General features: G+C 44.5%; 1 protein-coding gene across 1 annotated transcript in view; it reads left to right on the plus strand.

Moving 5' to 3' along the window:
- The window catches only part of SIK3 (SIK family kinase 3), a 155,251-nt gene that overhangs the window by 108,578 nt on the left and 21,197 nt on the right, over positions 1-25,476 (plus strand). The window contains exons 6-15 of the mRNA XM_088481353.1: positions 1,047-1,170; positions 3,452-3,570; positions 4,461-4,571; positions 4,697-4,834; positions 5,026-5,103; positions 7,980-8,089; positions 12,000-12,156; positions 16,743-16,898; positions 17,147-17,217; positions 18,072-18,215. Of these exons, the coding sequence (XP_088337479.1) occupies positions 1,047-1,170; positions 3,452-3,570; positions 4,461-4,571; positions 4,697-4,834; positions 5,026-5,103; positions 7,980-8,089; positions 12,000-12,156; positions 16,743-16,898; positions 17,147-17,217; positions 18,072-18,215 (1,208 nt within the window). The remainder of the gene's footprint in view (positions 1-1,046; positions 1,171-3,451; positions 3,571-4,460; positions 4,572-4,696; positions 4,835-5,025; positions 5,104-7,979; positions 8,090-11,999; positions 12,157-16,742; positions 16,899-17,146; positions 17,218-18,071; positions 18,216-25,476) is intronic.

Raw genomic sequence — 25,476 nt, forward strand, 5'->3', positions numbered from 1 at the left:
ATCCTCCTTTATTTTACCGCTGTAACATCCTGTCTCCTGTCCTTTTTCTGTACTGACTCTCACCCAGTTCCTCAGCATTAGCATTGTCCTCAGAATCCCCATATCAACCTGTTCACATCATCACTACTGCCATCCTGCCCCCTCATTATCATTATCACTCCATTCCATAGTCTTCCCAAGGTCTTTAAGTGACCACCTTCAGTACTCAAGAACTTTCTCCTGCAGCATCTTAATCTCAGTCTGTCCATTTTTGACCTCTCCTCTCCATTATTACCACCACCTCTATTCTGTATGGTTATTAACCTGCCATCCTATCACTCTTCCCCTCCCTCATGATTAGCCTCTACAACAATACCTCCCCTAGGCGCAATCCCATGGTGCACCTTCACATATACTGATCGAACCTGAGTGCCACTGTGCAGACTAACATGCCACTACAGCGCCCAAGCCTGCTTGATCATAGGGTTACTGGTTTATGATAAAATACCACCCTGCGAAAGTTTAGGTTCTATTATCCGGGCTATGTGCAATAAGATGGAGGGATCATCGGTCAGAGCTGAGAGCTCTGTGGCCGGGAACACCGAGCCTTCTCTTCCGGCTGTGTGTCGTGATTCGGTAGAATATCCACATTTAAAAACTCCCCCGGAGTTAGGTGCCATGGCGACCTGGTGCCCGGGGTTTGTATGGAGCCTTGGTAGAGTACATGTTAAGACAACAGTGAGGAAAAATGTAGTTAACCCATAAAGGTCCAGCCTGAAATAGAGTTTAAATGCACCTGGTAAAGGTATTGAGGAGGGGTCTGAGGTCCCTGCTGCTGGTCCTCTGACCCCACCAAGGTCAGTGTTAGAACAGAGTTCAATGCTCCCTAGGATGTAAGAAGTCAGCAAAATTCTCATGTTACCCCACCAAATCCTACTTAGGGACATCAATCCTGCTGCTGGTGATTATTCTGTGTGGTAAGCAATGTGGATGTGCTGATAGATCTTAGTAGTGTTCACCCATTGCTATAGATGCCCAGTCTTAAAGCCTCTCTTTTCTCCTGACAGAGTTTGGGAGTGGTCTTGTACGTGCTGGTCTGCGGTGCTCTCCCCTTTGACGGAAGCACATTACAAAACCTGCGGGCCAGGGTCTTGAGTGGCAAGTTCCGGATTCCCTTTTTCATGTCCACAGGTAAAGTGTTTTTCTCCCTCGTGGGTTACTACAACCATGATTCCATTTATACTGATTTGGAGAGTGCAGTAAATCGGAATGTTCATTTACTTGACTATAAGCATCAAAAAGGGTTCTCAGCCTGTCTATTCTTTATTGGTATTATCCTACTGTATTAACTTATGGGCCTGCTATTTCAGTGAGCGCACTCTGACAGAGGATGGCTCTAGCAGCTTTAAGCTTTCTGGTATCTCGGTGCACTAGAGTCAATATAACTGGTGCAATGAGGGAACGGAGCAGGGTGGGAGGTCAGTTTCTGATGCCGCTGACGCGCAGAATAGATTGAGGATTAATATTAGGGACATAGTTGCATGTGGCTGTACTGTAATGTCTTAAAGATAAGTACATGAGAAAGAAGTAGTATTGTATGCTAAAGAGTAGATGTGAGCGCTCTAAACATATAAGGCCTGACTTACAGGGGGACTCTGTGTTGATGTCAGAGGCAAGCAGCCAATGTTTTCAGTGGAAGTGGAATTTCAGTAGGGTTTTCTAGGTGGTAACAAGCGCTCGGACAGATGCGGAGCGTGACTCGGTCAGCGACTACGACCTTTTACACCCTTGCACTGATTTTAGCGGCCATGTTCAGACGGACATACTGCGACTCCATAGATGCAGTGTATGATGGTGTGAGTTTTTGCGCAGTGCGGCAGATTAGTGCCGCAGCTGGTAGGCATCTCCATTGGCTGCAGCTACAGAATAAAGACAGTCTTGCTGCGTAAAAAGTCTCAGTCGGGGCGGCATTGGCGTTCGCCTCTGAATCAAGTTCATTGAGGGATATTGAAGGGTTCATTTGCTAATTAGGAATACTTCATTAGATAGAACTGGTAATAACAAGGCTATAGCGTACTGATCGGGGAATGCTTACAGACCTAATTGTGACATGCAAACATTTTTGCGTAGCAAAACAATTTAACACTTTATTTTGTTGTTCCTTCGTTGGACTTGGTGTGTGATATTCTAGTTATTTTCCGGGTTATGTTGGATACGTTATTATGCTTTGTAATGAATGCATGTAAATTTGGCAGACTTTTGGTCATTAAAAAAATCCTCACGCTTTTTAAAACAATTAGAGGAAATATTGTTTATAAGTTGTAACTGAGCATCAACGAAGGACAATATTGAATAATGGTTAAGTAGGATAATGATCAGTTTAAGTCTTTGGAGCCACGTGTTCTCCACTTCCCGTCAGCACCACAAGGCTCAGTCCCATTTCCTCTGCTCTCCTCTCTTATTCTCTAATAAGCTCCTTCAGCCTTTCCGTATTACTTCTGTTCAGGTGACATTTAGCTACGAATTTCCAGTCTTGAATGTCTCATTTCATCATGGACGTCCTCTCACCACCTCAAACGCCATTTATCAAAAACATCTAATATTCCCATCAGCCAGCAGAAACTTCTTAATTGATCTCTTCTCCTTTAACAATATAGCAATAAAACCTTTCAAGAGCACTGCAGAAGTGTAACCCCTCTACTGAGCACTCGAACAGCGGGTCAACAAATCCTTTTACACGAATCTAAGAATCCTATCCAAAAACTTTGATAAATGAACTTACATTTTTACAGTCTGGCTATGGACTGACTAGTCTTCCTCTAGCTAGTTTTCCTCTAACTGGTCTTTCACTCCCACAATCTATTTTAAATGCAGCGACTAGACTAATTGTTAGCCAAATGGTTTTACCGATAATCCACTCTTCCAGGTCACTCGCAGTCTTTTATAAAATTTAAAATACAACTTTTAACATAAGTCAAAAACAAAACTTCACCAACATATAGTTTTTCCCTTGTCTCTAAATACCCCCAGAGTTGTGCCCTCTGCTCCCATTTCTGGTTACAGGTCTTTTATTTTTTTTGGCTGCAACCCCGCGGGTCTATGGTGTTTTTATGATTTGTTTTCCTCTTGGACTCTTGCGTGGTGTCCCCCTACCTGGCCAGTCATTGGTGTGTGCACGTTCCAATCCCAAGTTCCCAACTCCTTCATCCACCATCCTGCAGTTTATATAATGATTGCAGTTTGGCAAAATCAGATAACAAATATTTATTGTGTTTCCTTTCCCCATGATCTTTTTTAACACTAAACTATTTTTGGGGATGTGTTTTATTTAATTTTAAACAAAGTTCTTCATGTCAACCAAGATGGGAGGAATGGAGGAGCTGCATGTTTCACTACATGACGTCACTATGTTTCTGGATGAGCAATTATGTTTGGTGGTGATTCCCCCTCCCCTCTTTGAACTTTCCTACAGAATGTGAACATCTTATCAGACACATGCTGGTTCTGGAGCCCACTAGGCGTCTGTCAATGGAACAGATCTGTAAACACAAATGGATGTGTCAGGGAGAGCAGGATCTCGAGTTTGAAAGGGTAAGTGGACACAACGTTCTGGTCTCCCGGTCTGCCTTGTAGGTTTTGGAAAGTAAAAATAACTAAAGCAGCTTTAGGCGATAACTTTTAGTTACAAACTATAGTGTAAATGATTGCAGTGTGCTCGATTAATGTTAATGTCAAACCATAAACAAATTTCATTCAGAGTTCTGCCATGCCATCCATCTGCCAGCGACCATCTTCTCAACATCTGGGTTGTTGGAATAATTAACCAGATTGGTTTCCCGAAGTCAACTTTGTCACCCCATAATAGACATAGATCCTATGTCCCCAGCCCATTATTTCAGAACAGTATAAAAAGAAATAAAATAAAGGCCTGAGATTTAATAATAAGGTTAAAGTGAGAAAAACATTCCCCAAAACCCCTTGTAAACTTATTAAAGAGATATTTTTCTTCTTTCTGGCGTTGCCAAATCAAATAGAACAAAACCCGTAGAAAATAATGACCCGCCCGTTTACTATGAACAACTGCTGGGAAATGATGAGATCTGGATTTTCCTGGGCCTACCTTTCACCACCAGCCTGGCGAGAGAGCTGGCTATTGGCTGGCGATACCTTTCATTTAAGCTGGGCACGCACGTAGTCATTTGTTACACAGCTATACCTGATTGGGCTGCACACGTTTAGTTCCGTAGTACGATTCTCTCCAAATGAGGCCTGATGTCAGAAAAAATAGTAGGAATTACAATATTCTACTTTGGAAACACAGTTCATGGGATGCAATGGGGTGTCCTCATGGCAGCAGCCCAAGGAACATAAACAAAAATCTGTTACATGTTCCATCCATACTTATGAATGACTTTATTTTGAATGTAAAAGTACCCGGTGCCCATGTTGTAAGGCTAACGTGGTAGCAATCTCTATTCCAGTTAATAGCAGAATGCACACACGTGAAATTGGAGAGGCAAAGGGAGCCTCTGAATGAGCAAGTTCTACTGACCATGGTGGAAATGGGGTTGGACAAAGACCGTACTTTGCAGGTGAGTCACATCGTGTCCTGTTTGCCTATGTTACATTCCCCTGTATGTGCACTTTGTTTCTTCCTTTCCCGTTCTTCCTCCGGTTGTGATCCCTTGTTTCACCCACCGTTGTTTCTCCCAATCAGTCTCTGAGGACAGATGCTTACGATAACTACAGTGCTATCTACAGTTTGCTGTGCGAACGTCTCAAACGACACAAAACTCTTCGCCTCCCTAATCCACCTGGTGCACCTCGCCCAGTGTACCCCACTTCTCCGTTACAGGTGAGCTGTTTCCCCTGTCCATTGCTTGTGCAAGATCCATGTGACTAAAAGTTTATGGAAAAATGCGACACTATATTCATACTGTTCTCACTGCGGTCCTCACTGTGTGACGGTTTTTTAAATGAAAATCCCTGCTACATTAATGATAGATCGCACCGATTATTTATTGCATGTTTCTGATTCGCTTTCAGGCTGATGCTGCTGGTAGTGCGGTCAGTATGAACGTGCCCCAAGTTCAGCTCATCAACCCTGAGAATCAAATTGTTGAGGTGAGCACAGTGATCAGTTATAGTAACCGGGTTAGGTAGATCTTTAATGCAACGCAATTGGCCCAGTCTGGTTAATGAGTCGCGTGTTTGTACTGAATTCTAGTACAAAGTATAACATTTTTTGTGGCGCCTGTATCACCTCCCTGGAGGTGGCAGAGTGATGTATGTTGGCTATGTTGTTTGTGTTTAGATTTGTATGTTAGCTGCCCCTCCAGTACATTCATGTTGTTCATATAGGCAGAATATTTGGCAGATTTAAAATCCAGGACACTTTAAGCTGTGGTTAAACAAGAATCTACGTTAATGGTGCTGTCAATTCTGAGAACTACCCTTTAAAGCATTGCTTTACCCTCAATTTTTCAGCTCAGACCAAGTGCTAGAAACAGAATCCCTTTAGACGGACTCTTTAAGTATGTTTGGGGCTCATTAGTGTTGGGGAGGGGTTTGTACTTATAAATCTTTGCCAAATAAATGCTGTTATTAGATTTAATATTTGCTTTTAAACATGCCTATTTGCATATGATCACACCGAGGAACTTGGTGTCTTACTAAGGGGGGGAGATACTTTCTTGTTGGTCTGCGGGCGGAATATTCAGCTGTGTGCATCACCGTATATTAATGTAGCATGTCATCACTAATTTTCATGCTCGCCTCTATGGGGGTGCAGGGTAAAATTAGCAATGTCACTGGTTGCAAAGTGCCTGCATCTGACCGTACTGAGAGGCACTTTTCTGCCATCGCGGAGAATTGAATCTTCGTCTAAGTTTGTTTTATTTATAGTACATGATCACTTGTCTCAATATCAATATATAGCTTTGAAATTTGGTTGCAAATGTACCTAGTATGTAAAATCAAATAATTTAGTTACGCATTTCCTTTTTATTTTGTTTTTTTTCATAACATCCCTACTTAAAAAGAAACGTTACACCCTTTTATTTCCTCTCTCTCAATTAACAAGAAAGTAATTTTCTGTTGGAAGATACTATACACTCATTAAATTTGTTAGTAACACGTTTACATGGCTGACGGTTCTCGAGCCACTTTCAAAAGGTTGTATAATTGCTCGCTCCTCCTCCACCACCCACACTAATTCAGCACAATACATCTTGCCACTAGTAATTTTATGTGTACAAGATTAGATGAATAGACCCTTTTAATATGCTGCTGCCTTTTTAGAGAGCTGCCAGTCATTTCAGTGGCATCAATGTAGTATTCATAACAAGACTAGTACGGGTGCAGCCGCTGTAAGTGTCCGGTATCCTGCTCCTGGTAGTGGTCATATCAGGTGTGCCACAGCTCCCCTAGTGTTTCAGTATGCGCTTGCATTCTCTGCCATTCTCTTGGATGTATCAAACTAAGCCATTGCAGACTAATACATGCTTTGCCAGGTAAGTCAATAAAAATGGTGGGAAAATAAACTATATATTTTTTTTAATGAATTATTTATTACACGTTAGGGGGGGAAAACAAACAAAACGTGTTATATATGAATGTTATTATGGCCCAAAATATACAGCAAACCTCTAATAAGGGTCAAGCACTGGTTATCCTCGTAAACGTTAGACGTCACATCATGAAATAAAGGGGTGTAGCTCATGGGTTGGATGAACATCTAAAAGAAGCTAGAAGAGTAACAGAAAAAGCACATATTTGTAAACAAAAACAACCAAGTAAACTGCAATGAAAAAGAAATACTGTCATTTGACTATGTGTCAGTGGTGCCGTAGCAGCAATGTGGGTGCTGGGGGCGTCCTAATGATGTACCCTGTGCTTTTCTATGTAGTTGGGTGCAAGGCGGAAAAGGGTGCTGTAGGGGCAGGGGCCGCGTTACCCCCATGACCTTACTCCCTGGGCGGTGGCATCAGACACTCACCTCTAGTTACAGCCCTGATATCAAGAGAGAACCTTGTCGTCCTGAAAAAAGTAACATAACATTCACTTTGGGTACCATATAAAGTTATTCCTGCAAAACCCGCCAACTTTGGCACAGCCCCAAACACCAAATGTTAACACCCGTTAGACACCTTTGTTCCCACATCCCCTCAAGTAAGAGGTAACAGCCTGATGAAATTGATATAATTGTGCATTGCAGGGTTGTTGAATAGCAGCTGTTGTTACTTGTTCAAAATGGCTGAATTGTCAACACATTGTACAAGCTACATTCCAACATCTCCAGGCTCTTAGCCCTGAAGATTAAGTATGGGACATAGTACAGTTAGATGTCTCATACTGCAAGGTTTGGGACCTTGCAATTCTGCTAGCTAGGAGGAGGAGGCTACACATTAAATAGTAAAACCGTTCTAACCTTATCATAGGGTAACAGCGTCACCTGCTGGCCGTGCAAATGCATTTCTCAGACTTTACTGCATCTAAACAAACACTAGTGATTTTTCACAAATTAAATAATTGTAGCTACATTTTGACATAACATTACAGAATGACGCACATTTCCGTAGCTTTCGTCGGCTACACCCAAAAGAGTTTAATTAACAAAGCAGGGATCTAGTACATATTTGTTAGAATACAGGGATAAGTCTTCATTAAAATGTTAATTTCATTCATTTACTTTCACATCAAATATTGGGGAAAAAAAAAAACATTTGCAGCGTGACTTAGTGTTATAGGGCCTGATACAGAGATGTATGCTAATGCTGTCGTTGCTGCATCTCTGTGCTCAGCTGCTTTGTGATAATATGCAAATAGGCAGCAGCTGGGAGATGTATGGAGACTCCCACCTGCGGCTTAGCAGGTCCAAGCATCTGCATATAATGTTGCAGCATCTGCGTGCAAAGGTGTACAGTGACCTGTGGCATTGTAGCATTTACCACTTTGGTGCCTGTATTAACCTTTACTGCATATTTTATGTTGGGTTCTAGACTAATGGCACCATGAATCTAGACAGCGATGAAGGAGAAGAACCTTCGCCGGAAGCCTTGGCTCGCTACCTGTCGATGAGGAGACACACAGTGGGAGTGCCGGACACACAGTGAGTTACTTTAGCTGTTTTGTAGCAATGGACATGTTTGCTGTGCCTCCGGTGTAGTCGTAACACCAGTCAAGCGTGAAGATGATGTTTTATATTAGATGGTCGGACACTGATTTAATAGAACGCTGTCCATTCACTTTTGTGGTGTTCCAGTGAGTGCTGAATACATTAAATATTTTATCCTCTCGTGATGTGATTCTTTTGTTTTTTAGTTTGTTCACATAGATTGCTTCCCCTCAATACCCCATATTGCTGCCTGTTTTTTTATTGTAAAGGATACAAGTTTTTCGAGAGGACAGTTCATTTTAATCATTTTGATGCACGCGGGGCTTTAACCTTAACATACTCAATCACAGGATCTATGTTAAGCCTTGCCAATTCTGCGGCCTCCCCATCCACCCGTGTATGTCACCAAGTATTCCTGGGAACTTCAGTTTCGGGTAAGTGCTTGCCAGAAGGCAGGTGCTGTTAGCAACCATTCTTCTTTTCTGGTTTTGATATTTTTCTTTCTGTTTTGTAACCTCATACCTCAGTCACAGATTGGGTTACTTTAAGGCTGCAAGAAGCAGCAGCTCCAGCTCCCCACCTGCCTTCTCAGGATGTAATGGGAAGTTGTATTATTTAATCCACAACCTCCTGGATTGTGTACCTGCAGCAGTCCTATTCTTCTCTTTCTCCAATTTCTCTATGACTTGGAAGTTGAGTACATCCATAGCTCAGCCTGGAGGAGGGACCGTGGCAAAAAAAAAAAATTCTGCTCCAGATTTCTCTCCAAATTGCCTAATGTGCTGTGCAGGGTGTGGCAGCGCATGTGAGGCATAGGACCAGTGGCTGCACTCACCTGCAAGCTTGTCTGAGATTTTGGAGCAGGGCCTCTCAACAAGACTATTAAAGAGCTTGTGAAGCTCACCAAGCGATATTGGGTACAAAAAAAGGGATGTTCCATCTGATGTTTCTGCCAGGTGAGGCATGGGTTCCATTGGAATAGACATTGCTCACCTTGGGTTTCTGACCAGCTCTATTTGGCCTTCACTTTTGCTGACTTCTGAAGACCTGAATATTTTGTACTGTCCTCTTATTTAGAGAAGGTTATTACTGCCCCCCAACTGTTTTACATCACGGAAGTGCCAGATGCCTGCGGTTTTTCCTATGCAGGAGGGGTCAGATTCTGAAGGGTTAGGTGGCATGGAGTTGGATCCAATGAGTGCCCTCTGCACACTTTGCTTAGACCCTGGATTCTGACAGTCCTGATTTGCCGCAAATACCCGTGAGGCATCCCTGTATATGGAGAAGCTGCCAAGGATAATGGGAATTCTGTGTGCCAGGGTTTTAGCCTCTGCACACTATACATTCTGGCTTCATACTTGGGAAGAGTCTAAAAAAGCTTTGGGGTCCCTTCCATAGTTTGGGGTGGTCCTGTTTGGTACAGAACTGAAAACAATTCTTCCAAGGCCACTCGGGGAAAAGATTATTTTATGCCTGCCAGGACTCTTAAACCTTTTGTCCTTATGGGAAGGCAAAACATCAGAACCTCCATGGTTCAGTCCTCTGCTCCCTATGGTGGGCTGCAGAGAGATACTGCTTTAGGCAGCTAGAAAACTAGCTCCAAAGCCTTTCAATAAGCATTTGGCAGAACGGACAGATGGAGCAGCCTAATACTCCTGTGTGGGGCATATTCTGCTTCTTTTCCGAGACAAGTGGTAAGATTCCAACATAGACGCAGTGGAGAGAGACATAGACAGTATTGGACACATTCTAGATCTCCTAAAGTTCAGAAGTGTAGCTTTTCACTTCAAGTTTTTCTGTGAATAAATAGCAATAGGGAAAACATTTGTACTCCAATCTTTTTCTGGTCCAGAGACCAAACTGTTAATTTCAACCCATTCTGAAACTGAAATCCCTTAATGTGTGGTTGAGGGTGGACAGGTTGAAGATGGAATCTTTGCTGACCGTTCTCCGTACTGAACGGGAGGTAGTCTTGGTGTTCTCCATCATAAAGAATGGACTGACATGTTCCAATCTGGAAGGGTCACCAGCGTCTCCTCAGATTTGCCGTTCTATCACATCACTTTCTATTTTGTCTCCTAACCTTTGGCCTGACTACAGCACCAAGTGTATTCACAAACATCATGGCAGTTTTGACTGCCCATATTTAGACAATTGGGGTGTCGGACCTATAATTTCTTGGACGACCTGCAGATCGGGTTGAATTCTCCTTCCTTACTGCGGACTCCTGTTATGGAGCCGGCCTGGCTATTGGCTATTCACATTTGTGGTCTTAATATTAAGAATTCATACTTGACTCTTTCCCAGCGTATGATGATTTTCCTGGGTTTACTTCTTGATACACATCAGCAGAGGTTTTTCTTACTGGAGGAAAAGCTCTTCTCCAGGCAGGAGCTAATGAATGACGTCTTTGTTGACATGTATGAAGGTCCTTGTAGTTTTGGTGTCCACTATTTGCTCTGTTTAATTTTTGGGCTTTCCAGAAAAATTCATTCCAATAGAGCTGTTCATTCAAAGTAATTTTTAGGTTATATTTGAATCAGGACATTGTTATGCCACCCTTGGAAAGGGATTGGACTCTGAGCAAAGAAGGTTCTCTCCGTTCCATAGATGTTGTCAGGGCATTTTGGCTAAATGTCCATGGAGCTCAGGATTTAACAGTACAGATGACCTGCTGGTTCTATACGTTGTCCACAAGAGAACCTGGTCAGTTTCTACACCGACCATTGCTAGTTTGCTAACTTTGGTGATCCACAAGACTTTCCTTGGGTTCCTGAATTTGTGAGGGCATATTCCAACAGATCAGTCTCTGCATCGTGGGTAGTTTGGCATATGGCAGTTGTGCCAGGCTGCCACCTGGTCATATCTTTTACCAAATTTTTAAGTTTAACACTTTTGCATCCAAAGATGTACCCTTTATTCAGGACAGCATTGTAACGTCCCCATGGTGTTTCCAGTGTTCCCCCAGTGGCTGTCTGAGAAAATTAGATTTTTGTACTTTCGTTCAATATTTTTCCCATAGCACTCTTTTGGGGGGAGTTCATATAGGTGTGACTTAAACTCGCTGCCAGCTGCGGGAACATTGCGAGCTACACCCCAATGGGTGAAATATTCCTCACAGCCTCAGGAGCTGCGAGGAAAAATCCATGTTAAAATGCAGACCCTGCACTTTGTTCGGAATTTGTGGGTTAGTGCATGATTATTATTATTACCGTTTGTTTATATGGCGCCACAAGTGTTCCGCAGCGCCTTACAAAGTACATAACCGAAAAAGTGACTTACAATACAATACAGGACAAGGACATGGATAATATACATTGATACATTGGTGACCATAACACCCAAATAAGCAACAGAGCATAAGCATCAAGTGTTAGGTGTCCTAGTGGTGGGTTAATCCATTGCTTACCGCACTGGGTAAATGCTGATTTATTGAATAGCTCCAGGTATGAAACCCAGAGCTGTTCCCCGCACGGTAAACCCCACGCCTAATTTAATCCCCCCCTTTTGTGTTTTGTTACTGTTCTCGGCTCTATTCCTTATACCCGTTCGATTTTTTGTTCTTTGTTTTTTTTGTTCTCTACTCCAGGCCTGTTCTTTTGGGCATTCTTATATAAAACTGAAGTTCCCAGGTACCCACCGATGTATAGAGTGGGAGGCGCCTTAGCTTTACAGAGCCTAGGTTTCTTGCACCACACTGTATACTCTATATAGTGTTTTAGATGTCCCCCAATGGCCTATGTAACAAGGATTGAACATAATGACTAAAGTACATGGTTATTGTAGTGGAAAATAGTGTACAATAGGTTGCTTTTTTTATTTCTTGGTAATTTTGAATGACTGTATTACTGTCATGATCATGTCCAGTGCTTGTGCTTACTTGGGATATTACTATACCTTTCAGCACTGAGGGAGGGACAGAAGAGCTGCAGAAGATTATTCCTGGATTCCCAAGGGTCGCTCCCCAGACTCCATTCCGCCCAATGACGCAGAACACAAACACGCTCCATCCGCTGCTACCAATGCAAAACATGCCACCCAGCGGCCACATTGAGTATAAGGTATGTGACCTGTGACATCAGAAACACCACTTACACTTACTGTACAAGGAGTGAGAATGCTCAGCCAAAAACTTCATTGTGTGTTTAGTGGGAAATAAATATCCATTTAACTCTTATGCTCATTACTTCTGTTCAAAATGACATAGCACCCCATAAGTAACCTTATTAATGGATATTAACAGTGGGACACAGGGCAGGGTGGGAACTAAGGCTGTCTAGGGCTTAGTTGTTATATAATATACTGTGTATAAGTCTTGTGAATTTTTTTATTTTTTTTTCTGCATATTCAGATTTCATCTTTATTTGATTTTATATATATATATATATATATATATATATATATTACAGTATTAATACCAATTATAGGCAGACTTGCAGATTTTTCATATACATTTTGACAATAAAAACGGTAAAGCAGAGCTTTGTTCTGGGAGAAAGCAGGAATGTATTTATAAATGATTGGGCACTAAAGCAAGGGAACTTGTTTCTGTATATACAGCAGTGCCACGTTTAGGTGACTCTTCTTTCTGTCTGTGTAAATCTGTATGGGGCCAGGCTGTGGGCTTCCTTAGATGCAGCTATAGTTATGTTTTTAGACTCTATTCAGTGTGAAACACTAAAACCATGGGAGAGGTTAGCCCATAAAGATCAATTGGATGCCTTAACATAATCTGCAAAAATACTGCCAGGTGCCATTTTATACACACTCACACACATGTGCAGCCACAAACACACGGCGCCCAAACATGATTGTCTATTATACAGATGGGTCCAAATACATCTAGCCTCCTGGCGCGTTAACAGCCCTTCTAGTTGCGCCATACCATGGCGTGACTCAGTAGCGCCAAGCGTTTTTTTCGTGCGTCTTATTATTTGCAAATGCAACGATGCAAATAGATAGCACAAGCAGCTTCTGGTGATTACAATGATATGCAGCATGCCTATGTTCTGTGTGTGACTGCTGGTGTATCTGCATGCTAAACACTACGTCACAGTGTTACAGCCGCTGACACTGTAACGTAGCATTTCTCATGCAGATACACCCGCACTCGGTCAGAGGACATAGGCATGCTGCATATCATTGTAATCAGCAGAAGCTGCTTGTGCTATCTATTCATTTTTGTGCGAATAAGACGCATTTGAAGGTAAAAAGACATCCGAAAAGACTCTAAGCCCTGCCGATGTCACACTAAGCCCCCACGTTGTGTGGCATTTCTTGTAACGCATGGAGGACAGATGTATGTGGGCACATCTGTAGATCAAGGAGTTGACTTTTTTTTCCAGTTTAATGGCAATAAATGTGGATCAATAATTCTACAAGCCTAGTGCACCCTTTGCACGGCTTTATGGTTTGGTCCATGTTTACTATGGGTGTAGCTTGTGGGATGTAGTCAATATGTCGACATCTACATTCATAATGTCGAATGCTTTTGTGGGCATCTGTCATAGCCATGCTTTTGTGGGCATTAATCATAGCCATGCTTTTGTGGGCATTAATCATAGCCATGCTTTTGTGGGCATCTGTCATAGCCATGCTTTTGTGGGCATCTGTCATAGCCATGCTTTTGTGGGCATCTGTCATAGCCATGCTTTTGTGGGCATCTGTCATAGCCATGCTTTTGTGGGCATCTGTCATAGCCATGCTTTTGTGGGCATCTATCATTTATATGCTGGTGCTTAATAGTTTATATCGAAGTGTCAGAGGTCAGTCCCTTACAATACATCCACACACTTTTGTGAGTAAGAATTATACCCCGACTCCTGAATGTGTTCTGGAATATTATAAGGTAGTTATAGTGTCGACATGGAACATGTCAACATCTGCAGAATATTGTCACCTGAAATGTCGCCACATAAAAATCCCGGCATTCTGCAGAATGATGTCAGTTGTTAGCGAAACTCAGCATCACCTGACACCGCTGTATTGCCGCAGCTGAAGCGGAGGGAAGTAATCGCTGGATCCACTGTTTTGCCGACATTCAAAGCATGTCGACAATTCATCAGTGTCGACATTCTAAACATGTTGATTTGCTGCATGTGGATTTTAGGATTATGTCCACACTCTCATGTTGACTTTATAATAGGGTTACGTATGTTTTGTCACCATTAATAAAGTCCTAACTCAATCCCATTGTTGGAAACTGTTAAAATGCTTTAAACCAGTTATACTGGAGCAACAAGCTGGTATTACGTATTAAATTGGTACACTGATGGGGATATTGTATCTGTCACACAAAATAAAAAAATGATCTTGCTGAACAACACGCATCCTAGTAAGTAGTGGTTTGTCATTCACTTATCTATAAGGATGATACATTAAATGATAATTTTTGTTTTTATTTGCTTAAATAGCGTTTTATATGGCTCTACTGCCTCCTAGTGGTTGAAATTGGTATTTATTCGTTATTTTCTCCTTGTACGATGTTGAAATGAATGGTTGGTATCATTAAAAATACCACTACCTGATAACTCTCCTCACAGCGAGGATGATGCAACAAGCTGTAAGTGTCTCCTTTCTCTCTACCAGGCCTGGTAAATTAACTTTTAAAACTAGTCTCAGTCTAAGAAATCACGGCATCTACCTATTTCCGGTGTGATGGCTGCATATAATTGCTGCTACCTGCCAGCCTGGTTTTTAATTCCGGTTGATTATATTGTACAGAATAATGTAATAAATTATGCAGCCACATTGTAATAAAGCGATCCCTACAACTTGACCACTACAGGACACAGCAGTATTATGCAGGGTGGGCTTAGTGGTGGCTACTGCTACCCGTTACCAGGTGTTTGGCCAAATGGAAAGCACTGCAAAGCATTCAGTCTGCCATAGGAAAAGACACCTACAAAATGTCAGGTTCCTGTCCTGTTGAAGGGAAAATGCCAATCCAGTAACCAGGCATTGCCCACGGGAGACTAGTGTATGGAAGGGGCAGGATGAATTAGCTCCTTCAATTCTGACCTGCACTGGCCGAACAGCAGGGGGGATCCATGTAAGGTCCATCCAGTTCCATCCACAAGCAGTGTATCAGTGTAGATATTGGCCTCCACATCAGAGATTCCAAGTGTAGCCTGGGCACAGCCTGTATTCTCACCATTCTAGCTTGCTCAGGGGGGCTTAGTGCTGGTCTGCCTTCCCTGGACCACTCAGATCACCTCCATTGTTTCAATTATTACGATTTAACTTTGTCCGATCTTGATCGTTTAGGAATCCGAATGGTTTTCTAGCTTAAATCTCTATTGAGATCAACAGAATAGTATGCTGAACCCTTATCTTTTCCCTGGCTCTTCCTGATTGTGGAATGTTGGATTCTGTGCAACTTGCCTTAGACGGCACGCTCTGTTATTATAGCAGGAGAATTGAGGGCCTTTAGGCCTCGCTCATGCTTCACAAAGCACAAGGATACTTACTTCCTGCCACTTAAGGTACTGGAAATCATCTACTACATTTGTAGTAAATCCTTCCTCAAATGAGGATGAGGTTGAACCAAATGTGTCATTGATTATGCAGCCAAAGACGGTTCTCATAAGTAGTTTTCAGCACCCGTTGCTTTAGCCTTTAAAAGTTTGGGGGTCTAGGACCAAAACCACCTCCCTGCTCCATATTTAGAACATTGACTCGTCAGTGGAATGTACTTCCCATTCCGAACCAGATTTTTCACTAACTGATGTCAGTGGATGGAGCTGATGTGGATAAACATTTATGTGCTTCCTGAAGTTTTGAAGGCCTTAATCCCTTTTCCCAAGGTGACCTGGAGCTCTGGGAATTCTTACAATCCATGGACCCTCCTGCATTGTGACTATTTAGGAGGACAATGCTTCGTCTCCTTGGTTAAGTTCTCCTGAAGAACTCCTCGGAAAAGAGGATGGAGTGACGCTTTTTATGCCTCAAGTCTTGTTCTTACGCCAGCTTTTGTCACCTCTTGGGTCTTTCTGATGAAGTCTCCTAATGAGAAGAAAGGTGTCAATGATGCATTTTATCGGGGCGGTTTGCCCTGGTTGGTACATCACGGGGCTCAGCAGACTATACTGTATTTTCAGAGCACCCATTTTCTTCATACATTTTTCCATTTGGACTCCTGAAGTAGAAAAGGGAATCTTTAATGTGACAAACAAAAGAGCTGGCTGCTCCTGTTATTGGCCTTCTCACCATTACTGGGACTGTGACAAACTGAGGGGCAAGGGGGTTTTATGGGAGATGAGTTGTCTGTTTTCCCCATTGCCTTTCCTACTGGGGGTGAAGCAGAACCAGTCATCCGTGGCTACCTACAGCCTAGCAGAATAAGATTTACCAGTAGGGACAAAACGTCCTTTATCTGGGGTACTTTATTCCTGCTATACTGTAGAAATTCAAATAAAAAGTATGTATTGTGCATGTATAAAGTCTAATATTTTATGGAATAAAGATGTATTTAAACTCGCATAGATTACAATGCTTATAATCTCCTGGGTATAATGTTCTAAGCACCCTGAAGTTAGTTTTCAAAGAATATATTATGTAATATATATTGGTAGCCTACATTTTTACTTATGTCCTCCTGCTAAGTCACCAATCGTATACTGATTAGAAATTCTCTCTCTCTCTGCAGGAACAGTCCCTATTACAGCCTCCCACACTTCAGCTTCTGAACGGCATGGGACCGCTTGGGCGCAGAGCATCTGATGGAGGGGCCAATATCCAACTACATGCACAGCAGCTCTTAAAGCGACCACGCGGACCTTCCCCGCTGGTCACTATGACAACTGTGAGTGTACGGTGGCTAATATGTCTGTGCAGGGGATGGTCGGAGCTCTCTTGTGTGGGGAACATGTGAATAAAGAGATCTCTGTACTGACATGATTGAGAAACTTACCTTGAGTTTTGTAGCATCAGTTGGAGACCAATAGGGGACTTGTAATGTTGTATCATGTATAACATCTAGATGTGGTGCAGGATTGTTTATTTGATGTAAGCTCCTTTTAATATAAATGTTTTTGGCTCCCTCTTCCACAGGCGGTACCTGCGGTCACACCAGTAGATGAGGAGAGCTCAGATGGAGAGCCTGATCAAGAGGCCGTGCAGAGGTAAATGGTGTCCCTTATATGGCACGCCGTGACAATCAGCATCATATCACAATAGATCTGGTTACTGTGTCTGTCAGGGGGTAACTCTGCCTTCCTATCAAGTGCAAGGGGATATACTACTGTTTCATGTGGGCAACACCATGAATGTTTTTCCCTGCTTTGCACCATCATTGCACCGATAAGGCTACCAGAGACAATTTGTGTAGGAGTACTTCTCCTAATGCATATGTACATCTGAGTACAGCTGTATGGACCCCAGTCCTCTGCTTGACTTGCTGCAAATCTAGTGACGTAGTGACCCCTGTTTTTTTTCCCCATATGTGACTCTTCATTTGAAGCAGCATTGCAAGCTTACGGTCAATACACGTTCACACAAATTAGGTGCAATTTCATATTGCACCTCCAGATGGCGCATTTGTTTGCTGATTAGTGTTCAGTGGTTTTATTTTCCTCCTTTTTACTATTGAATACCTTATAGATCATTGTCTATGTTGAGGGGTCTGGGCTCCCCTGGTGCGCCGCATATCTTATGTTATTGAACTCGGGATTGGCTGCCCTGAAATCTGATCCTCCACGCACCCATGAGATGCACTGTAGAGAGTAAACAAAAGTTTAGAACTAGCTTAAGTGTTATATTTGCTATATGTTGCACATTTAGGATTGCTTTAACCTTCAATTAATCAACTCTCTAGTAATCATGTAATTTCTTTTAAATGCATGGTGTTCTCACTTTGATTTTGTGTATCTTTAATGAAGACGGAAGGAAAAGCAATGTAGACTAATCTCGAATGACCATGACTAGAGAAATGTTACTATGTCCCGGGATGTCCTCTTTATCAATGTCACAATTACAGGTATCTTACCAACCGCACCAAAAGACACACATTGGCAATGACTAATCCTACAGCCGAGATTCCTCCAGAACTGCAGCGTCAGCTGGGACAGCAAGCGTTTCGTAACAGAGTGTGGCCGCCGCACCTAGGTGCAGACCCGCACCGGTGAGTACTTCCAAACTGCTCTTCTATACTGCTGGGTAACAGGGGGCAGAGTGTAGTATATCACAAATCCAACATAAGGAGATAGTCATGCCGGTGACTATTCGTGCCAACTTTCCCTGATTGTCAGGGAGACTCACTGAAGAGTCTAGCAATCTCCCTGATTGCACCTTACCCCCACTATGAAGCTGTTATATAAAAAAATGAGAGTTCTATACATTCAAATGGGATCATTAGTATCTTTTCCCTGTATTGGGTATAAGGCACAATGATCCCTATTGGCTACATGTATTTTCTGAGAAGTATCAGTGTGTTTTCATCAACAAGTAGATCTTACTAACTGCTTTGGGGCTCATTTACATTTAGTTGTAAATCAATTTTGTGAAACGCCTCTCAGATGTAGCAGGACACGCCCACTTTACTGCCGCGCTCATAGGTGCTGCTTTCACAAAAATGCTTTTTCAGAAGTAGGCAATGGTGACACAGTGGTTAGCATCGCTTGATCACAGTGCCCTGACCATGTGTTTTATTCTGACCAGTGTCCTGTTTGTATAGAGTTTGTTTGTTGACCCCATGTTTGCAGGAGTTTCCTTGGGGGTGCTCCGGTGTCTTCCCACAGACATGATGGGGGTCTATGTACTAAGCCTTGGAGAGAGATCAAGTGGACAGACATAAAGTACCAACCAATCTGCTCCTGTCATTTTTCAAACACAGCCTGCAAAGTGACAGTTAGAAGATGATTGGTTTGTACTTTATCTGTTCACTTGATCTCTCTACAAGGTTTAGTACATAAACTGCTTATTGATTGATTGGCTTCTGTCTAAATGAACCCATGTGTGTTGATAGTTTAGACCAGGGGTTCCCAGCCACGGTCCTCAAGGCACACTAACATTCCAGGTTTTAAGGATAGCCATACTTGAGCACAGGTCACTTAATTAGTACCTCAGTTACTTTGATTGAACCATCTGTGCTTAAGCATCGATATCACTAATACCAGGACTGTTGGTGTGCCTTGGGGACCGAGGTTGGGAATCACTGGTTTAGACGGTAATTTCCATTGGGTCAGAAACTAATGTTTAACTATGATATAACTTATTTTTTTAATAATTTAACTATTCTATGTGCAGCATAATATATTTTTTCATCATTCTTTTGCACAATGTATATGTATCTGATAATCTTTATGGCCTTTCCTGTGATTGGAGAACAAAAAGTCCTGTTTTCCTGGGAATCTGTCCAAAGGTGCCCTCTCAACCTTTGACCAATAAGTGCATACGTGGGTTTGCAAACTTTGTACAACACCCACTGATTGCCACGCTGGAGCAAATAGAAAAGGTGGGGGAGGGGCTGTGGTTTCTACGAAAAGGGATCCAACAGTTTCCTACTGCACAGAATTAGATATATAAAAGTATCCCCCACACACACACACTGCTCGGGGTCTCAACTAGTTTAATAAACAAATTATATTTGGCAAACAGTTTCCTATCACCTTAATAATGTTGTCTACTAATTTATGGCCACTAACCGTTTCCTGTACACAAGGCATTCAGTCCATTCCCAAATCCTAGTTTGATCTGGGTAATTTTTTGTATTATCAACCTGAAGTGGATGTGGTCAGCCATATCCGAGCATTAGTAAGTAAACATTCAGGTGATTTCATTGGGTAAGTGACAATCTGTTTGCCAGGCACAGAATTTTCTCTTAACTTGGTACCAGTTTTCATAAATGCCTCATTGACATGTTCACTGGTCTGATTGTATTAGTGAGGACAGGGATGCCTGTGACAGGTGCAGCACAGTGTGAGGAGGGGGGTGTAGATAAAGAAAAAGTTAGTGATAGGTGAAGTAGCAGAGCCTCTCAGAAGCACATTGGTAGTTATGAGGCTCCTGTGCTGATGCCAGTAAATAAAACAACTTAGTGAATTTGTCGGGACAGGAAGAGTCACAGCGGGAAGAAGGGCGCTGCGGGCTCCTCTGTGTTAGGCTGTGATCAGCGGGGTGCCTCCATAAGGGAAGGGCACATTTTAGCCTTTTAAAAGCGGGCAGGGCACCTAACCCCGCTGAAACAACCTAGCAGGAATGCTATGCATTGCACTAATCCTGGATAGACAATACTAGATATAGCGTTCAGTGGATTGACGGATGGTATAACGGTAGCGGATCGGCGGTGTGTACACCTGTTCTGTCTGTTAACGACGTCGTCCCTGTAGTGTAGCCGATATGTCATGCAGTTATATTGGTGCGTCTACATGTGTGTACGGGCGACCCCCCAGTTTTGTATTTGGATACACCCCTCTCACATCTAAATCTCTGCACATTTCACATTTGCCATATAATCCCCCCCTCCCTGCAGTGCATCATGGTTATACCCAGGTGCAAAGTTGCGTGCTTTTATTTTTTTGCTTTGCTTTGCTCCCAAACTTAGAATCCACTCCAAAATCTCCCCCATCTCTTTATCCAAGTATGTAATACCCAGGGACATACAATATATTTCTCTTGCAGCAAGGCTGGGGAACACTGGACAAAGGGATTGTAGGTTGAGGCTGGAGCTGGCACTTAATGACGATGTAGCTTTAAACCCTAAGCTCCTCCCCCTGCAATCCCACAATTCCAGTCGTCTTTAAGTGCCTGAAGAGTAGGGCACGTTTTGGCTGGGCTATGATTTGGTTTACTTTGTGAGTGCTTGCGGCTGCTGGAGGTGAGGAACAGCTTGCCGATATGCAGCGGGTGGGGGTGGGGTGGGGTGTGTGTGCCCGTGTGGAACCCCGTGGAGCACTCCGGTCTTTCTGAGAGTCCGACTGCCTGACCCTTGTAGAGAGTGCTGGACGGCAGGGCTGTCCCGGATGGCGGCGCCCTCTTGCTGAGTTTGATGAGGGCGACTCCATTACGGAAGTGCGCCCCTAACAGGCAGCTCAGTCAGAGAGTACCAGGTGCTTTCCCCAAGCAGGGGAGTAGCACTTGAGGCGGAGAAGGAGTGCAGCAATGGATCAGGGGGGCGGAGCCTGTAGCTGCCAACCTCCCCTGCACAGACCAGCAGCAGTAACAACAGACTGGCTGCTGCTACAAAGAGGATGGCTGCTTTACTCCTGAAGGCTTATGGACCAGGCAGGCTGGGATCACGGCTGGAGCGGTCCTTTCCTCCCCTCCTCTCCTCTGGGAAGGCTAAGTATATTGACTGTTATTTTTTGCAAAGTCTGTGTTATTATTTGCAAGGTCTGCCTCCAATTACTCTGCAGAGGCACACACAGAGAACTGCTGTATACAACATGTGATGAGCTCGGTGCTAACACAGCTGCGGGTGGGGCCGCACAGAGTAGTACACCTCTATGACCATTTTGGCCTCCCGCACAATGCTCCGTATTTGCGGTTGACCCTGTGGTAGTGGCTGTGTCGTATCAGAGAGAATTATGACAGCCTACTCCATACCCGTCCAGAGGCGGGGCATAGCTCTGAAGACACTGGCGGTGTAAAAATTATCAGTGGCCTCGCTGCATTATGGTTTGGGTTCCATCCCGCTACAGCCCTCAATATGTGGAGTTTGTATGCAGGGACGTTGCTGTATTCTGGATATTTTCTCCCATGCATGGAGGTGACGGGCAGTTGCGCTTAGGGCCTTGTGTGGGTAGGTCCCGGTGATGCGCTGGCATCTGGGGTGGTGTGTCCACCAGGGTCAGACCTGCTCGGGCTGGGGCTCTCAGCAGGTCAGTGTATGCCCTAGTGAAGGCATTGACGCTTCACAGGGCGACCAAGTTCGGCCTTGGTTATTCCCTCATCTCTGGCGCAGGCTTCTTTCCCTCTGTAGGGTTAAGTTCCCAGCCAAGGTTTGTCCCATACTAGTTCTGTGCTTTGCAGCGGGCAGCGTCATGAATTAAGTCAGGTTCCTGGTGCAGGAATCCTAGGCTATGCGAGGGTGGTCTTGGAGGCGTCGCCCGTTAGACGTTTCGCGCAATTTTTTCACTGTCCCAGAGGATGAGGTCCTCCTGTCCTTTTCAATTCATTCTCTCTAGGAGGTTTACATAGGGATTCCCCAGCAAGAGATATGGTCACTTTTGCTGCTGAATCCATCTAGGGCTTCACAGGATTCGCCCTGGGATTCCCTGCTGAATTGGCGGGTCATTAGCGTCTGGCTCTGTGTGGGAGGCCAGGCAAGACATGGCACAGGTAGCTTCCAGGTTCAGCTACAGCTTGTTGGCTTGAAAGCATTTTTGCTCCGGGCTTCGCATACGCATTCCTTTTCACTGTGTTCCTTACACTATCTTCTGTTTGGTAAGGACGTTTTATTTATTTTTTTGGCCACAACTGGATTATCCCCACCTGTCGGAAAAACACGTTTCTGCCGGTGGCCGTCCCAAGGGCGGAGTCAGAGTTTCCAAGGTTTTGCTCCTCCTTCGAGGTGGTAATTCCTTGGAAGGTCAGTCTGACACACGCCGGGTCTTCACCGGCAGCAGTTCGTTTCTTGGGGTGGCTGTTTTTCGTGACTCTCTATTCTGGGGACATGGCACCTAGGAAGCCTGGGGCCTAGCGTGGTGTCTTTTTCTTTCTCTACCCAGTTCGCTTGAGACTGGTAGGGCGGTTGCTCTGGTTCATTGACCGTTGAATGACTTTGTCAGACAGCTGGGTACTTGGTATCTTTCGCTAGAGTTCCATCTGGGACCTCGGACATCCGCCACTAAGGCGTTGTTTATTGTTTTTTCACATCGCTCTTCCCGAGGAAGCGGCGTACGCGGTGACTATGTGCAGTCATTCCTCTTGCTGCTTCAGTTCCATCCCAGGTACGGAAATGGGGCTTCTATGTCCTTCCTGGATCGACTGCCGAATGGCTCATTCTGACCGCTCTGGTCTCCTCGTGCCTTGGGCACTAGGGGGAGGGTAGTTCAGTTGACATGAACTCCCTGAGATCAGTTCCACTGCGGATAACAACAAATCCTCGCTAGAGGTTCAGTTTTGGGCAGGTCGTTATATACTTCAGTGGATAATCGATTCAGTCCTCTGTCTATTCCGGGCCCGGGCTCCGTGTGTTTGCAACACAATACGGCTGGTGCCGCCGCGATTGGGGCGCACAGAATTTAGGATCTGTTTGTGATGGATACCTTGGCTTCACAGTTGCGGACCTTCCTAGGTCGCTTGTTTCACATACGTTCGGATCAGTGCTGTATTCCGACTTGGCATGGTCTCCCGAGTTGTCTGGTCTGCGCCTTAAGTTCTGGGGGTGGCCTCTTAACACATCTCTCCAGCTGTACTTTTCTTGCAGCGGACTGGGAACGGACCCTACCGACCTTGGTCCAAAGCTCGGTCGGTGCCTCATCTGTCAACCTGGTGGAACATTTGGTTGTCAGTCAGTCTCCATTTTTGGACCGCTCAGTCGTCCAGGTTCTACTCACAGGAGTCCCAGTGGATACTTCTCAGTTCCCGTCCTGCCCGACAGCACCCGTCACTCTCCTTGACTGGTGGTTTTCCGTTTTTCGCCTTCGGGTCCCATCCTTGGTCCTTCTGTATTGGTTCATTGTGACCTCGGACGTGAGTCTCCTGGGCTGAGGTGCCATGAATTTGCATTTCGGTTCAGGGGCCTTGGGCCACCGTCCATGATGGCTCGGCTATTCAAGGGACTCAAGCTACAAGCCATCATGCTGGCTCTATTTGGGGGCCCTGTTTGTCCTTACTGGCGGGCCGGTCCCAGTCGGTCGGACAAACGACTTGTCGATGGCATATGTACATCCTCCGGCATGCACAAGAATGCGTTGACGATGCTGGGGTCTTTCCGTGGGGTCATTTGTCTCTTCTCTCTCAGCAGTGGTCATTACCAGTAAAGGGAGATTGGACAGTGGACTTCCTCAGTTTTCTCCCAGGGCAGTGGGCCCTCCCACCAATGGTCTTCCTGCCGTACGTGCGTGAGGCCTTTACAAACAGTAGGAAGACCTCTCGGCACGTTTGCAAGGCTCCACAGTTTGGTATGTGATCCGGGTATCAGCTAGCTACCACAAGTGGCTGCCTTGACTGTTCTGAGGAATATTTTCTCCAAAGCATCGGTTTCCGCCATCCACACTGTTCCCTCAGGTCTCCAGGGGCATTGAGTCTTCCAGAGTGAGGGTAATCCTGGTGCCTCCAGACTGGCTACACTAGTCATGGTACGTGGACATTCTTTCAAGGTTGGTAGGTCCAGGGTGGCATCTCCCACTTCCAGACCTGCTGCGACTTGGCCCGATCCTACAAGGACACTTTCCTTGTTTAGTAGGGACTTCTGAGAAGGAGAAAGCTGAGGTTTTTCTCTTGTGGTCTGTACTAGGCTGCGAGCCATAACTCCGTGTCCAGCTTGCCCTTACCACCAGGTTGGGAAACTCTACCTCCTGATGGTGTTGCGCCTCTCAAGTTTCTTGGCCTTCCTTTTGGAGGGTTTGGAGGCCGGTTGACGGCTTCGTTTTTGGATAATACAGGCTTTGGCCCTTTCAATTTCTTTCCAGCAGCGTTTGGCTCTGCTTCAGAGTGTCCAAACAGTTTTTACATGATGTGCTGCGTATTTAACCACCGTTTCATCTGCAGGTGGAGCTGGGTAATATTAATCTTGTGTTATCGGCTTTAACCCAGGCTCCATTGGCGTAGTTGCAATCAATGGCTTTTCGGTTAGTTACTCGGAAGCTTGTCTTCCCTAGGGCTATTACCTTCCCTTGGCATAGTTCAATGTCTGGGTTTGTCAAGCCACCTTTTCCTGTTCTTCCTTGACGACTGTAAGGTGGCTCCGTACAGGTTTTATGTTCCCGCCGATACTTGCTTCTGCCTTGTACCTTCATAGGATTTGTCCTCCCAGTTTGTCTTCCTTCGGTGAATTCCCGGGACTAGGATGACCTGCCTCTGCCAGTTGGGCTGAGCACTGCAGATTTCCTTGGACACGTCATCTTTGGTACGCCGCACTGTTCTCTGCGCGTTCTTTTTTGACACGTGGGTATATAGCCGGCCGGCTACTCAGCAGATTCTTGCGCGTTGGATGCCCTTGGTCAGTACTTACTCAAGCCTAGTCTGATGCGGGGTGACTGCTACCAGACCGCGTGTCAGCACCTTCTGCTAAGGCAGCAGTCATCTTATGGGCATCGTGATGCGGGACTTAAGCAGTACGGGTCCCTCGTACGTCTATCTGGTTCCCTGTCCGCACGTTTGCTAATTTTTTACGTTTCAGGTTGTTTGGCCTCTGGCGGCACCCACTTTGGGTGTACAGTTCCCCGGTCAGGCAGCCTGAGAGTTCCCTCCCCTGAGGGCTGCATTTTGAACGTCCC

This window comes from Taudactylus pleione, unplaced genomic scaffold (assembly GCF_031769625.1).
Source record: "Taudactylus pleione unplaced genomic scaffold, aTauple2 ptg000270l, whole genome shotgun sequence".
Taxonomy (NCBI): Eukaryota; Metazoa; Chordata; class Amphibia; order Anura; family Myobatrachidae; genus Taudactylus; species Taudactylus pleione.